Source organism: Giraffa tippelskirchi, chromosome 13 (assembly GCF_054371585.1).
Source record: "Giraffa tippelskirchi isolate mGirTip1 chromosome 13, T2T-mGirTip1v1.2.pri, whole genome shotgun sequence".
NCBI classification, from domain to species: Eukaryota; Metazoa; Chordata; class Mammalia; order Artiodactyla; family Giraffidae; genus Giraffa; species Giraffa tippelskirchi.
Genome location: NC_137287.1, coordinates 12312744 through 12325565, shown reverse-complemented (window position 1 = coordinate 12325565; position 12822 = coordinate 12312744). Strand labels below are relative to the sequence as shown.

The 12822-nt window shown below is 51.8% G+C and overlaps 1 protein-coding gene and 1 long non-coding RNA gene across 8 annotated transcripts in view; one reads left to right on the top strand and one right to left on the bottom strand.

Annotated features, from left to right (window-relative positions):
- The window catches only part of LOC145532596 (uncharacterized), a 51668-nt gene that overhangs the window by 33810 nt on the left and 5036 nt on the right, over positions 1-12822 (top strand). The window lies entirely within an intron of this gene.
- Positions 8131-12822, bottom strand: part of AUTS2 (activator of transcription and developmental regulator AUTS2) — a 1212852-nt gene continuing 1208160 nt past the window's right edge. For all 7 annotated transcript variants that reach the window (XM_081558012.1, XM_081558014.1, XM_081558015.1 and 4 more), the window contains one exon: positions 8131-11340. In XM_081558012.1, the coding sequence (XP_081414138.1) occupies positions 10080-11340 (1261 nt within the window). In that variant the 3' untranslated portion in view covers positions 8131-10079. The remainder of the gene's footprint in view (positions 11341-12822) is intronic.

Genomic DNA, 12822 nt, shown 5'->3' with positions numbered 1-12822 from the left:
TTAGGGCTTTAGCATCTGAATTTTGGGACATCCCAGGTGGCTCAGTGGTCAAGAATCTGCCTGCCAATGAGGAGGTGCAAGTTTGATCCCTGGGTCAGGAAGACCCTCTGGAGAAGGAAATGGCACCCACTCCAGTATTCTTGCCTGGAAAATCCCATGGACAGAGGAACCTGGCAGGCTACAGTCCACTGGGTCACAAAAGAGTTGGACACAACTTAGTGACTAAACAACAACACATCGATTTTAGGGGGACATAACTCTGTGGAATACTCCTCAGCAATAAGGAAAAACGGAACTATTGTTATACATGGCAACTTGGGTATGTCTCCATATCCAAGTGGTGGTGAGTGGAAAAAAAACCTAGTCCTACAGAGTTAGGTCCTCTATGATTCCATTTTTTAACATTTCTGAAATGACAGAATTTGAGAGATGGAGACAGAGTGGTGATGGCAGGGATCAGGATTGGAGGGGGCACCACCCGAGGACCCTTGTAGTATTGGAACTGCCCATAATTTTGGCTTTGGAGCTGGATGAATCTCTACTGGTGATAACATGGTAAAGAACGTAAAACACAGACACACATGAATGAGTGTAACTAAAATGGGGAGATGTGAATAAGATTGGTGGATTGCACCCAGTGTCTGTCTCTTGACTGTGGTCTTGTCTTTAGTTTTGCAAAATGTTGCCCCAGAAGGAAAGTGAGCAGAGGATCTATGTTGTTGTTGCTCAGTCGCCAAGTTGTGTCTGACTCTCTGTGACCCCGTGGACTGCAGCGTGCCAGGCCTCCCTATCCTTCACCATCTCCTGGAGTTTGCCCAAGTTCATGTGCATTGAATCAGTGAGGCCATCCAGTCATCTCATCCTCTGTTGCCCCCTTCTCCTCCTGCCCTCAGTCTTTTCCATTGAGTCAGCTCTTCGCATCAGATGGCCAAAGTAATGGAGCTTCAGATTCGGCATCAGTCCTTCCAATGAGTATTCAGGGTTAATTTCCTTTAGGATTGACTGGTTTGATTTCCTTGCCGTCCAAGCTGAGTGTCTTCCCCAGCACCACAGTTGGAAAGCATCAATTCTTCGGCGCTCTGCCTTCTTTATGGTTCAACTCTAAATTCTTTCTTAAAACTGCATCTAATCTGCTGATTCCCTTCAGGCTGGCATTCCAGAAAAGGCTCCTGTGAAGCTCCTTGGAAACCAGCTGTGGCCCCAGTGCGGAAAGGGTCCATCCTGGAACTAGCCAGGCATGGACCCCAGCCCCCATTTCACCCACTCATGAACGCTCAGCTGGCAGGAAAGGGCTGGAGCCACAGCTGGCTGCCACACCCCACAGCTGTTACAGCCTGGTCGCTGCTGATTCATGGAAGGAGCCAGGGCCTGCATTGGTGCAAATTCTCTGGTGGTCTAAGTGGTTATAACTCAGTACTTCCAATGGAAGAACGCGTGAGGGGCATGCCTGCGCGAGGGGCGTGGAGGGGAACAGGAAGGTGAAGGTGAAGGCAGGTCCAGAGAGGTGAAAAATGGGGTTTGTGGCAACAATTGGCCAGAGGGCCAGGGAGGGTTTCTTGAACACGGGGAGGAAGGCACTGGAGGGGAGCGGAGGGAAGCCGAGGGGATACTTACTGAGGGTCAAGAGGATGAGACAGCAATGGAGGAAGTTGGAATTAACGCTGAGGTCTGAGGCAGAGAGGGTGGTCATGTGGCTGAGTGGGGGCAGGAGGGAGACTTGAGGGTCAGAATTGGGGGCTACCTTCTGCCCCCTGCAGGTGTAGGTGAGGGGCTGGAAGAGAGGACAAACATGTGGGCGCCCCTTGGCCCCGCAGGGGGCCCGCATATCAGGAAGGCAGGGTGGGGGACCCTCCCATGCCCTCTGGAGCGGAGGCTGCAGCATGGAGACGGCACTCCGTCTCAATTCCAGGACATGTAAGTGGGCTGGAGCTAGAGGGAAATGTTCAACAAACAGGGAGAGGAATTTGGGTGCCGCCGTGGAGTCCCTGGAAGTTCTGTTTATAGGTAGAATCTGCCCTCATAGGCAAGACCTTTGGTCCCTGGCCCCCAAAGTTCTTTCTGAATCTGGCTTTGGGGGCTCCTTCTTGTGACACCTCCTTTCTGGCCTTCTCTCAAGCATCACTTGCACTTACCCGTTTTTATCTTGGCATTTCTTTTCTTCCTTGAACATTAGCAAATAAAATCCTGTCCAGCCATAAAAACACAATCTGTTTGAACTAATAGAGAGATTACAAATTAGTTGATTAAGTCCAGTCTCTCGCCTTCTTTCCGTTTTTTGAGGTGAGATTACCGAGGGGCGTGATGGCTTTAACTGGCTTCAATCCATCATATCCCTGGTTGCATCTCTGCCCTCAGGCACCTTCCGGAAGGAACTCGGAGGCGCCATCACCTGGCCATTAGCAGGACTGCAGGGGAAGCAAACGGAGACACGTCTCCCACCCTCCAGGTGGAAGCCAGTCAGAGCAGAAGGGGGTTTGGGAAAACTCAGGAGCAAAGGAGAACTGGGCTGCAGCCACACCTGGCTGGAACAGAAGGCTGCATTCCATTAACTCCAACGTTCTTGAAAATGCCTTGCTGCCCATCAGCCTCACTCAGGGGCTCTTTTGCCTGAATCCTCACTTTTCACAGCTTTTATTGCTGTCTGTGCATCTTCCCTTAGATGTAAGCCCCCGGGGGAGCCGTGTCCTCTTGGCTCTCACTGTAGCCCCAGCCTCCAGCAAGAACCTGGCCAACAGAATGCCCTCCTGGTTTCTCAAATAGATGAATGTCCGTTTACTCTACACCCACTAATGGATTCCGGAAACTTCGCTGCTATCAGGGGTGTGTGAACCACAGCAGATGGCATCTTAGTTGCATTAATACAGACCTACTGGGGTGCCAGTCTGTCTGAATGGATGAAAATTCCACATTACAAAGGACTTCTGAGGACTGTCTGTTTATCGCCCGGAATTTTGGTTCTACTTTAATAATTAGATATGAGCATACTTTGTTTTAAAAAATGCGATTAAACACCTGCATGTGTCCACAGTCACAAATGGCCCACTGAAATCCACCTAATATGTACGGAAACCGTGGAGGGTGACGTGTGGGGCCCTGGGAGTGATGTGGTTGCAGGCGGCTCAGGGCATGTGGCCCTGTCCAGAACTGAGGCTCAGTGGGGTCACGACTTCTGGTTTGTGAACGTAAAATTACTGTATTCTAAGGTCATTCTGGATCAAATAGGACATGGTGTGGGCTGCTTTGGACCGCACAAGCCGCTAATTTAAAAAACAAAGCCACAGATACACAGACTTGGATTAATCATAATCCTTGCCTCAGAGCATATTCTGATGTTGAGCCGTGCTCAATGCTTTTGTTTCCTCCCTCCTTCCTTTGCAGGCCGGCAGTTTGTAGCCTCTGGAGTATGCATGGTGTTAATTACCAGTGAGAGTTAAGTAGGTAAACGGTGTCCTTGTGGTTGCTGTCTGTGGGACAGACTAACTCAGTCAGCCTCTTCTCGGTGGTAACACAGGGTTACGATGCAGGCTCTGGAGAGGGTCTGCCTGGGTGTGTATCTAAGTTACGCGCTTAAACACAGGCAAGTCACCTCATCTCTCTAGGTTTTGTTGTTCTCACTGTCCAGTCAGGGTTACATCTGGTAAGGCTGTTGAAAACATTAAGGGAGACAGTCCATGTGGAAAGCACAACAGCACACAGAACAAGCACTCTGCTACCACTGGCTCTTGTGTTTACTGCTAAGGAGAGGTGGCCCTCTCTGCCGTTCATACTGTTAGTGATGCGTGAGTCTGTGATGAGAGCTGGTGAGAGAACCAGGAGAGACCGGGAAGCAGGAAACGCCTTTCTGTCTCCTGCTAGGTTACCATTGCTCTGTGATCCAGCAGGATCGTGGGCCAGGCTGAAAAGTCAAGGAGAACAGCTTCTCCCCTAGATGCATTTTCTGTTGCCCCAGTGATTCTTTTTGCAGCCTTAGGCCAGAACTTTGCCTTGAGCCTTTCACACAGTCTGAGCCAGTTGTTCTCAAGCTTGGTTGCCCATGAGAATCACCTGGAGGGTTGGTGAAGACCCAGATCCCTGGGCCCCACTCTGTTACGGATTCAGGAGGTTAGAGGTGGAGGGCTGAGAATCTGTATTTCTAACAAATTCCCTGGTGTTGATGCTGGCCCAGACTTTGAGAACCACTAGACTAAGCAGTGAACTATGAAGGGTGGTGGGGGAGGAGACAAAGAACAGTCAGGGGAGGCTTCCTGGAGGGGATGGCCTTTGGAGTAAGCCTCGGTTTGCTCGATGAAGAGACCACAGAGGGAACAGAGACACAGAGGTGTGAATGGCCAGGGTGTGCTGGGGAAGGTCGGAGAGATGATGGTGATAGGTCCCCAGGCATAGAGGGGCAGGACTTGGAAGGGTGGGTGAGGACCCAGGCTCCCTCTGGCATCCTCTTTAAATAAGGGATGGCGTGGAGCCTGGGAGCACAGCTGGCAGCAGCGTGGAGTGGGGTTTAGGGAGAGTCAGGTAAGAGGACAGGGTAGCAGTCGTGGGAGCAGAAAGCAGCCCACGTGACCTCACCCTCCTTCAGAGCCTGGAGGACTTCTTGCGTGATGCTACTTTCAAAGTAGGGGGTGAGACCCACGATTCCAAAGGTGTGAGATGAATTAGTGGGTGTGATCAGCACTGAAAAGAAGGAATAAAGAGGATAGAATAAAAAACAGAGCTCACCGCACACAACAGGAGTATTGCTTCATCAAACCCGTGTCGGGTGTGGGCGCTTGCCCTGCATCACGATGTACGTGCATTACAGTCAGAAAGGTTTGTGAGTCAAAGCTCTGTGCAGTCTTCCGGTTCAGGGAGCCAGCCCAGGTGTGGCCTTACCCCTGTGGGTGCTCACTCAGTCATATCTGACTCTTTGCGACCCCCACGGAGCCTGCCAGGTTCCTCTGTCCATGGGATTTTCCAGGCAAGAATTCCAGGAGCGAGGTTGCCATTTCCTATTCAAGGGGCTCTTCTTGGCCCAGGCACAGGCCTTGTCTGGGGCACATGTTGTTCAGACCCCACCCTGAGAAGCTGATCGTCCTGCAGTAGAGAAGACAGGGCCCTGCAGGACCCCAGGACAGGACGGGCTGAGAGGAGGGTGCAGGAGGGGAGCTCAGAGAGCAGGCTCAGCCCTTGGAGGGTCCTGGGAGGGCGGGCAGACATCAGATGAAACAGGCTCTTGGGGAGGCTTCACAGAGATGGCTTTGAGACTGACCTCAGTCAGCGGTAAGCTCACAGCAGGGCCTTGAGGAAGAGACCCTGAAGATAAAGGCAGATATCAAGTTGCCAAGAAGCAAGGGGGACTGAACAGGGTGTGAGAAAGTAAACTGGTTTTCAAAAGTAACCTGACAGACTCTAGGTCCATCCACATCTCGGCAAATGATCCAGTTTCGCTCTTTTTTATGGCTGAGTAATATGCCATCACATATATGTACCACATCTTTATCCATTCCTCTGTTGATGGACATTTAGGCTGTTTCCATGTCCTGGCTGTTGTGACCAGTGCTGCAATGAACATTGAGGCGCATGCATCTTTTTGAACTATGGTTTTCTCAGGGTATACGCCCAGTGGTGGGATTGCTGGGTTATACAGTAGTTCTAGTTTTAGTTTTTTAAGGAACCTCCATATTGTTCTCCATAGTGGCTGAATCAGTTTACATTCCCACCAACAGTGCAAGAGGGTTCCCTTTTTTCTACACCCTCTCCAGCATTTATTATTTGTAGATATTTTTGAGAGAATTAAGAAAAAAAAAACAAAAGTAAAGGCCCAAGAGAGAGACAGAGTCCAGACAGTTCGAAGAAGCCGTAAGCCAACTCATTTAAGTGATCTCTAAGGAAACTGAGGCCCAGAACAGGAGCCCTGGAGGCTTGTGGTCCAGGGCTCTTCCTGGCCACAGTGCATCTCCAAACACCCGCTCAGAGGTCGAGCCCCACGTCGTCTGCGTCGGGATCAGCAAACATTGTGGGTAGGACAGTAGGTGGGAGCCCGATGTGCCAGCATCCCAGATGCTCCAGCCAGACTCTGCCCGCCCTGACCAGGTGAGACACACCCAGGCCTGAGTTAGAAACCCTGGGATCGCCATGTCTGCAGATCTTTAGCAAAGAAGCCTCATGGTGCTGGAGCTGAATTGGTAAAAAAGGAAAGGTGACTTTGTCTTTTGTGGGGGCTGTTCTCTGTACCAGCTCCACCAGCTCCGGGACCTGCACACCAAAACCTGCCTGCTTTTCGGTCTTGATTTATTCAGATGGTCTCATTTTACACATTAAGAACTGTGATTTAAGAGAAGCTGTGATTTTAATGTCACTGAGAACAGAAGCCAGGAGGGTGGCGTAAACCAGGCTGTGGGTTTAAGGTCCTCATCAGAGATTGTCTGGTGTGAGAACTAGCTTTGTACTTTTCAGCAATTTCATCACACAGAATTGTCTTTGATATTACTTTCTATCTGATAAATACCTCTGTCCTCTTGAAAGGAGACTTTCTATGTCTAAGAAATTGCTCAAAAAGTCATATATATATTTTTTTTATAAAGAAAACAAAGTTTTAAAAATAATATGTGAAAAAGCCCACATCACTTTGGTCATCTTTTCTTCAACTGATTTAATGGCACTGAGGCCAAGTTTGTGCCTCAGGACAGATACACACACACACGCACCTTGGGCACCCATCTTGGTACAGCTAAGGGCAGCGTCTTTTTACACTATGTTCGCATATGACATTGACAATCACGTCTCATTTCCTCTCATCCACCTTTATTGAGGCAAAGAGAGGATCAACAGCCAACGCTGTTGTGAATATCCATCCGGAAATGGTAATTATTGCATCATTATATTCATTCTTTCACTTGTCATGTACCATTAGCAGGTAACAAGATCACTGTGGGTCTAAGATAGAGGAGATAATTAGAGCATCTATAGGTTAGCAGGAAATCAAGTTGTGCTGGTATCCATCAGTGCTGGGGAACAGAACGCAATTAGAGGGAAAATCTGCAAAGGTCTTGAGAGGAATAAAGCCTGGGGGATTCAGTACCGTGACTGACTTGACAGAGTAACTTCCAGTCTTGCATTGCAAGTGGCGGCCTGGAAAGAGTGTGTGGGAGAGCGGGAGCAGGGCGGTCTGCCAGCAAGGCCATGGATGGTGTTTGGAAGGTCTCGAGAATTGCCTGATTTGGAATAACAGTGGTTATCATGGTTTCCAATCTACTAGCCTTTCTTCAAGTTATTTTCTTCAGTCTGGGAGCCAGGTATTAGCATAAGAGCAGGGTGAAGGGTGCGGCCTTCATTCAAGCCCAGCATCAGCTTTTCAAGCCTGGGAGTCTGGTGCCCCCAGCCAGCAGCCTCCTGGAGCCCCTGTGCCAACACCACCCCCCTCTGCCCGTGAAGCTGCAGGTGTCCTCAGCACAGACCCCCAGCCCCCCATTTCTGTTCGTTTCCATTTCTAATTCTCCAACAGCAGCCACCCACATCCTGCCAAAGCCGGACTGCCTTTGTTTCCTCCAGTTAAGACACACTCATCATCCATCATATGGACACCAGGAAATTTAACAGATTTTACATCTTGAAAAGACAAAACAGGTTTTAGAGGATGAGGGAGAGATCTGCAAGCTGATGAGGGTTATGCCAGGTAATTCAACAAGACACAGGAAAAGACAGGAACATACCTGTAAGGTCTGAAGTAACATACAACAGGCCGAGCCCACAGACTGCAGTGTGAAGAAAGAGGCACACACCGGCTGTTGGCAAAGGCCCCTGATCCGGTGTCATCAACGCAGACAAAGCACACGCTGAGTTTTGAAGGAAGTGCAAGACACAAAGGGCGCTGGCTAACCCAGCCTGCATATACATCCCCTACGAAATCCAAAATTACCTTCCCAGGACTCAGCTTAGAACATACAAACAAAACAAACCAAACACTCCTGATTGTATGGAGGGCAGACATTTACAGAAACTAACCGGCAGAGGCACGGGGGTCAGAGAGGACGGCCAACCTTCCGTCCTCACTCACGGGTTCAAGCTGTTCCTCTTCCAGAGCCTGGTCTGTCTTGCAGGCACGGCTTCTTCCCTGTGGTAAGGATGGCCACCCCACACAAACAGGCAGCTGGAAGCTTGGTTCACATTTTTTAATAACATGGCACAGTTTACATAACACAAGAAGGCTCCGCCGATGAGAACATGCTGAAGACTCAAGTCGCTTCACGTTTCTTTTCACATAGGATCTAGAAAGGACTTTATTACATACAGGAGGAACGGCAAAAAGGTCTGTATAGAACAATCTCTTTACAATACTGAAAGCTACCACTACGGTTCCAGTGTACATATTCCTTGGATTTTTTTTTTTCCTTTTTAGTTGTTGTCTTAAAAAAAAAAAAAACACTGCACAACATTTGGAATTCACAAAATCTGAAGCTCACAACTAAACCTTCGGTTGACTACTAAAATAGATCTCTCTGCTTATTAGAAACAATGGTCTGTAGTTAACTTTTTTTTTTTTGCAAAAACAGGGTAACAACGTCAGATAGCACTTTAATATACTAGAAGACCAAATGGAACTAATTTTATTTCATACATATATTTTACAGTCCAGTAGACAAGATATATTGTATCTCTGCTAGTAAAGTCATATTCTCTCCAAATTAGGTAGACAAGAGGCTGACTGTATGATAAAAGTATCATGAAGAGACAGTAAGATTGATGCAAAACTCAAAAACACACACACACAAGACCATCTCTGCCTGCCACCTTTCGCCCTCTGCAACGCTCCCTGGCCCCACAAAGCTAACCTGCTTTGGCTCCTCCTGGACTTGACTACCGATGGGAACACGGTAGTCATGCTAGGGAACGTGCTCCTGAACTTCATCAGTTATTGAATACAGTGAAAACATATCCATCATCTGAGAAAACACGAAGCTTTCTTTCAGGATCTGTTTGGGTGCAACTGAATCTCATTACAGAACGAGGAGGGGTGTACAGATAGGAAACAGGATGCACTGAAAAACACACGGTTCCCACATGAGGGGGGTGTGAAATCATGTGACAGATGGTGACCAGGTGCTGGCGGCCTGTTTGTGTCCCCTGATTTTGGCATCTGACCACTCCCATCCTCCCCGGCCCTGGTTGGTCGGTCATGGCCTCGGTTTACCTCTCCGGGGCTGCACTCTCGCCACTCCACCCCTACACGCACCCAAGGCCCACAAGCAGCAACTTCAGATGCAAAGTTTTAGCCTGGGGGTCCAATTTGCAAAATCAGGTGTTAGTCTCCGTTTGAAAAAACAAGCAAGGAAAACAGTCATATCACGTTAAGTGCTTGTTCAGGGAAAATATGACCTTAAGTATGTTGTAAATGGACTTGAAAAGGCTCCTTTGAGTTAGGTGGGCTTTTGTGAAAAGCCCTAACATTCATTGCATAGTTGAAGGGTTTAGCTGTCTAGAACAATACATGGGGAACACAGCCGAAGCCGGCTGTGCTCACTGATATTAAGTCTGCAAATAGCACATTTTAAGAAGTATTAATGTATTATGTTACTTAATCTTTATCTATTTACATCTGTACAAAGTAAAGCTTTCATCTTACCCTTTTGCATATATGAACCATTAGCTCATGAAGCAACAAGCCCCCCCCCCTTTTTCTTTACATAACTATGTACACGGCCTTCCCTTCTCACCCCAAAGAGCTCTCTGCACGAAGGATGGTGTAGACTCTTGTCTGCTTCCTCCCACCCCCCCCAATTATCACCGCGTCGGTGTGTGTGTTGTCATCTTCACTATTTTGGTTCAAATGAAAAACAGTTTTATACAACAAACCGAAAGAGTGGGGAGACATGAGAACGTATGAATCGGCTAAAAGATCTGAAAAATTTCAACAGAGAATATACAAAAAACATTTCAAAATCTGCACCGAGTCTATACATTTTTTTTTAATACATAGGGAAGCGCTGGGGGCTCCCCACCCGCACTGGAGACGCGGGCCTCGCCAGCGCGTGCGGAGGGCAGGCCTGCAAGTCTGGCTCCGTGCGGCCCGCGGGCCTCTCTGTCCCGTTGGGCGTCCTGTCCGCTCCTTACCGGGCTTCGATGTCCTTCAGCGTGTGGGAGGGAGGCCGCTCCCTGATCTCGGCGGACAGGGGCGTAGTCCTGCGGGGGGACACGGGGCGGCCCCCCAGCGTGGAGATGAGCGGGGGAGGCGCGCTGAGCGCTGCCGTCGGGGGCGTCTTGTTGAGCAGTCCATTCTGGTGGCCCGCCGTGGGGCTGATGCGCGGGTAGTGCATGCTCGGCAGCCCCGGCGTGAGCAGCCCAGGGTGCGGCAGGTGGCCGTCCAGGGAGGCCGGGTGCACGGGGTGCAGCCGCGGGTGCTCGTAGTCCTCGCGGAGCACGTGCAGGCGCTCGCGCTCGTCCAGGTGCGCCCCGCGCTCGTGCTCCCGCCGCGGGTCCACCGCCAGCGGCGGGTGGTGGTGGTGGTGATGGTGGTGGTTGTAGTCGTGCGGCTCCCGGTCCCGGAAGGAGCGCTCGGCTTCGTACAGCCGGGGGGTCGCGAGCCGGTGCAGAGGGTCGTTCCTCAGCAGGAAGTCCCTGCCCAGCGGGTCTCTGCGGTGAATGTCCAGTTCCCGGTAGGGATCCCTCAGGGGGTCCCGGATGGGGTCCCAGTGGAAGGAAGGGTACGGGAAGCGCTCTCCGCCCGGGATGGGGCTGAGGCCCATGAAGGGCGTCATCATGCGAGTCCTGTCCAGGCCGCTGATGCTATTCATGGGGTGGATCCCGGGCATCCCCACGGCCACGGGCATGGAGGCCAGGGGCCCCGGGTGCACGCCGGCCGAGGAGCTGGGCGGCGGCGGTGGCGGCGGCTCCGAGGACCGGTGGGTCGGCGGGGCCTCGGGGGGCAGGTCATGGTCCTCCTTGCGCTCCTCCTTGACCTTGACCTCGGCGCTCTTCTTGGGGTTCTCGTAGGCTGGCTCGCCCTTGCGCGGCTCGGCGTCCCGGCTGGCGGCGCTGCCTGGCCGGGCACTGTCGGCGGCGGGTGCCCGCGCGTAGGGCGACGGCACCCGGGCCAGCTGCTTGGCCTCCTCGCCTGCGGCGCGGCCCTCGTGGCCGTGGCCGTCCTTCTCAGCCAGGGGGCCCTCCTTCGCCTTGTGCTCGTCGGCGCTCAGGTCCTTGCGCGATTCCGAGTGCTCCCGCTCCCTGTCCTTGCACTTGTCTTTCTCGCGAGCCTCGGTGCTCAAATGCCCCCTGATCTGTTCGCTGGAGCTGCGGCCGTGTCCCAGGGTGCTCACCGGGAGGACGGGGGCTGGAGAGGGATGGCTGGAGTGTCTCTTCTCGACGCTTTCCCTGCGGAGGAGACGGGACACGGGGAGGCAGGTGAGCTGGGATGCTGGCCTGCTGATGAGATGGCTGAAGAGGCCGGGCTGGGCTCCTGCTCCCTCGGCCCCCCAGGGGGCCGCAGTCCCCGAGGTGGGGCCCGACCGGCCACCCTGACTTGACTGGCCTAGACTCCAGAGGAGGCTTGAGGGGGTGAAGCCCAAGGGATGCGGGGTGGGACAGTGTGAGGGGGCGTAACTGTGTATGTAAGAGGCACCGACCTGAATCAAGACCGCCAGGAAGAACTTTCAGAACCTGAACCGACCAGCGAGGTCAGTGATGGGGCCACGCCCCCCCGCCTGTCTAGATTCTCAGGATCCTCAGGGTCAAGAATCAAGTTCCAACACTGCAATTCTGAGCCTGCAGCAGAGCGTAACCTGAGGATCATGGGAAAATCTCTCTCCTGACACCAGGAGGAAGGGCTGGTTTCAGAGTAAAGGCGGCAGGTATGGGGCAACCAAGATGCGGCCGCCGGGGGCCTCGAAAGGAAACCAGTTTCAGGACTCTGGGGTCGCACAAAGCACCTCGGGCTTAGGAGGGAGAGGCCATGATCTGACAAGGAGACAGAGGACAGCAGCAGCGGGTCCAGAGACATGATACCTAAGAAGCCGGCGGGGAGCCAGTTCCGTCTGTGAACGGAAGTGTGGAAGGAGAACTCGAGAGGCCTGTCTTGGGTGGGGGTTCAAGAATACGGGGCACACGATGGGAAGCGACAGAGGAAAGGGAGGTAGAACGTGGAGAGGCGAGACCAGGAGTCGGGGTGTTTTAGGGATGGCCTCAGACAGTGAGGCGGGGGAAGCAGGATGCCTGGGGGGCCCAGAGGGAGAGGATGCCCCGCAGAGAGAATTAAGGCTGCCCCTGCAAGTTTTTGTTTCTAGACAATGTGCAGAGGCTAAGAAGAAGAGCATCTTGAAGAGGTAAGAATAAAGAAAAGTATTTGAATTTCTTAACTTTCATCCAAAAGGCCACGGTGAGTCCATCTAGAAAAACGGAGAAAGGTGAGCTGCCATGTCCTGCCTTCTCTTCACTGACAGGCCGTCTAGAGCAGGGGTTTCCCCTTCCCCCCAGCCAGGAATTGGCACCCATCTGTCTGTGGCCTGTTAGGAACGGGGCGGCATAGCAGGAGGTGAGTAGCAGACAACACTGAGACCCTCTCTGCCTGCTTGCCCCCGGGTCCACAGAAAAACTGTCTTCCACAAAATCGGTCCCTCATGCCAAAAAGGTTGGGGACCGCTGATCTAGAGAGCTCCTGGCCTAGGGGCGGCCCCTCCGGTGCACCTGCTCTGGCAGCTCAGAGCTATATATGATGTCCTAAATGGTCCTGCCATTGGCTGAGAGATTTTTTACCATGCTGTCCTGAGGAAAAAACTTGTCTTTTTGTATGAAAGAAATCACTTAGCATGATGGCCTATGCTGCAATAGCTACTTAACCTGCTGCATGTACAGCCTCCA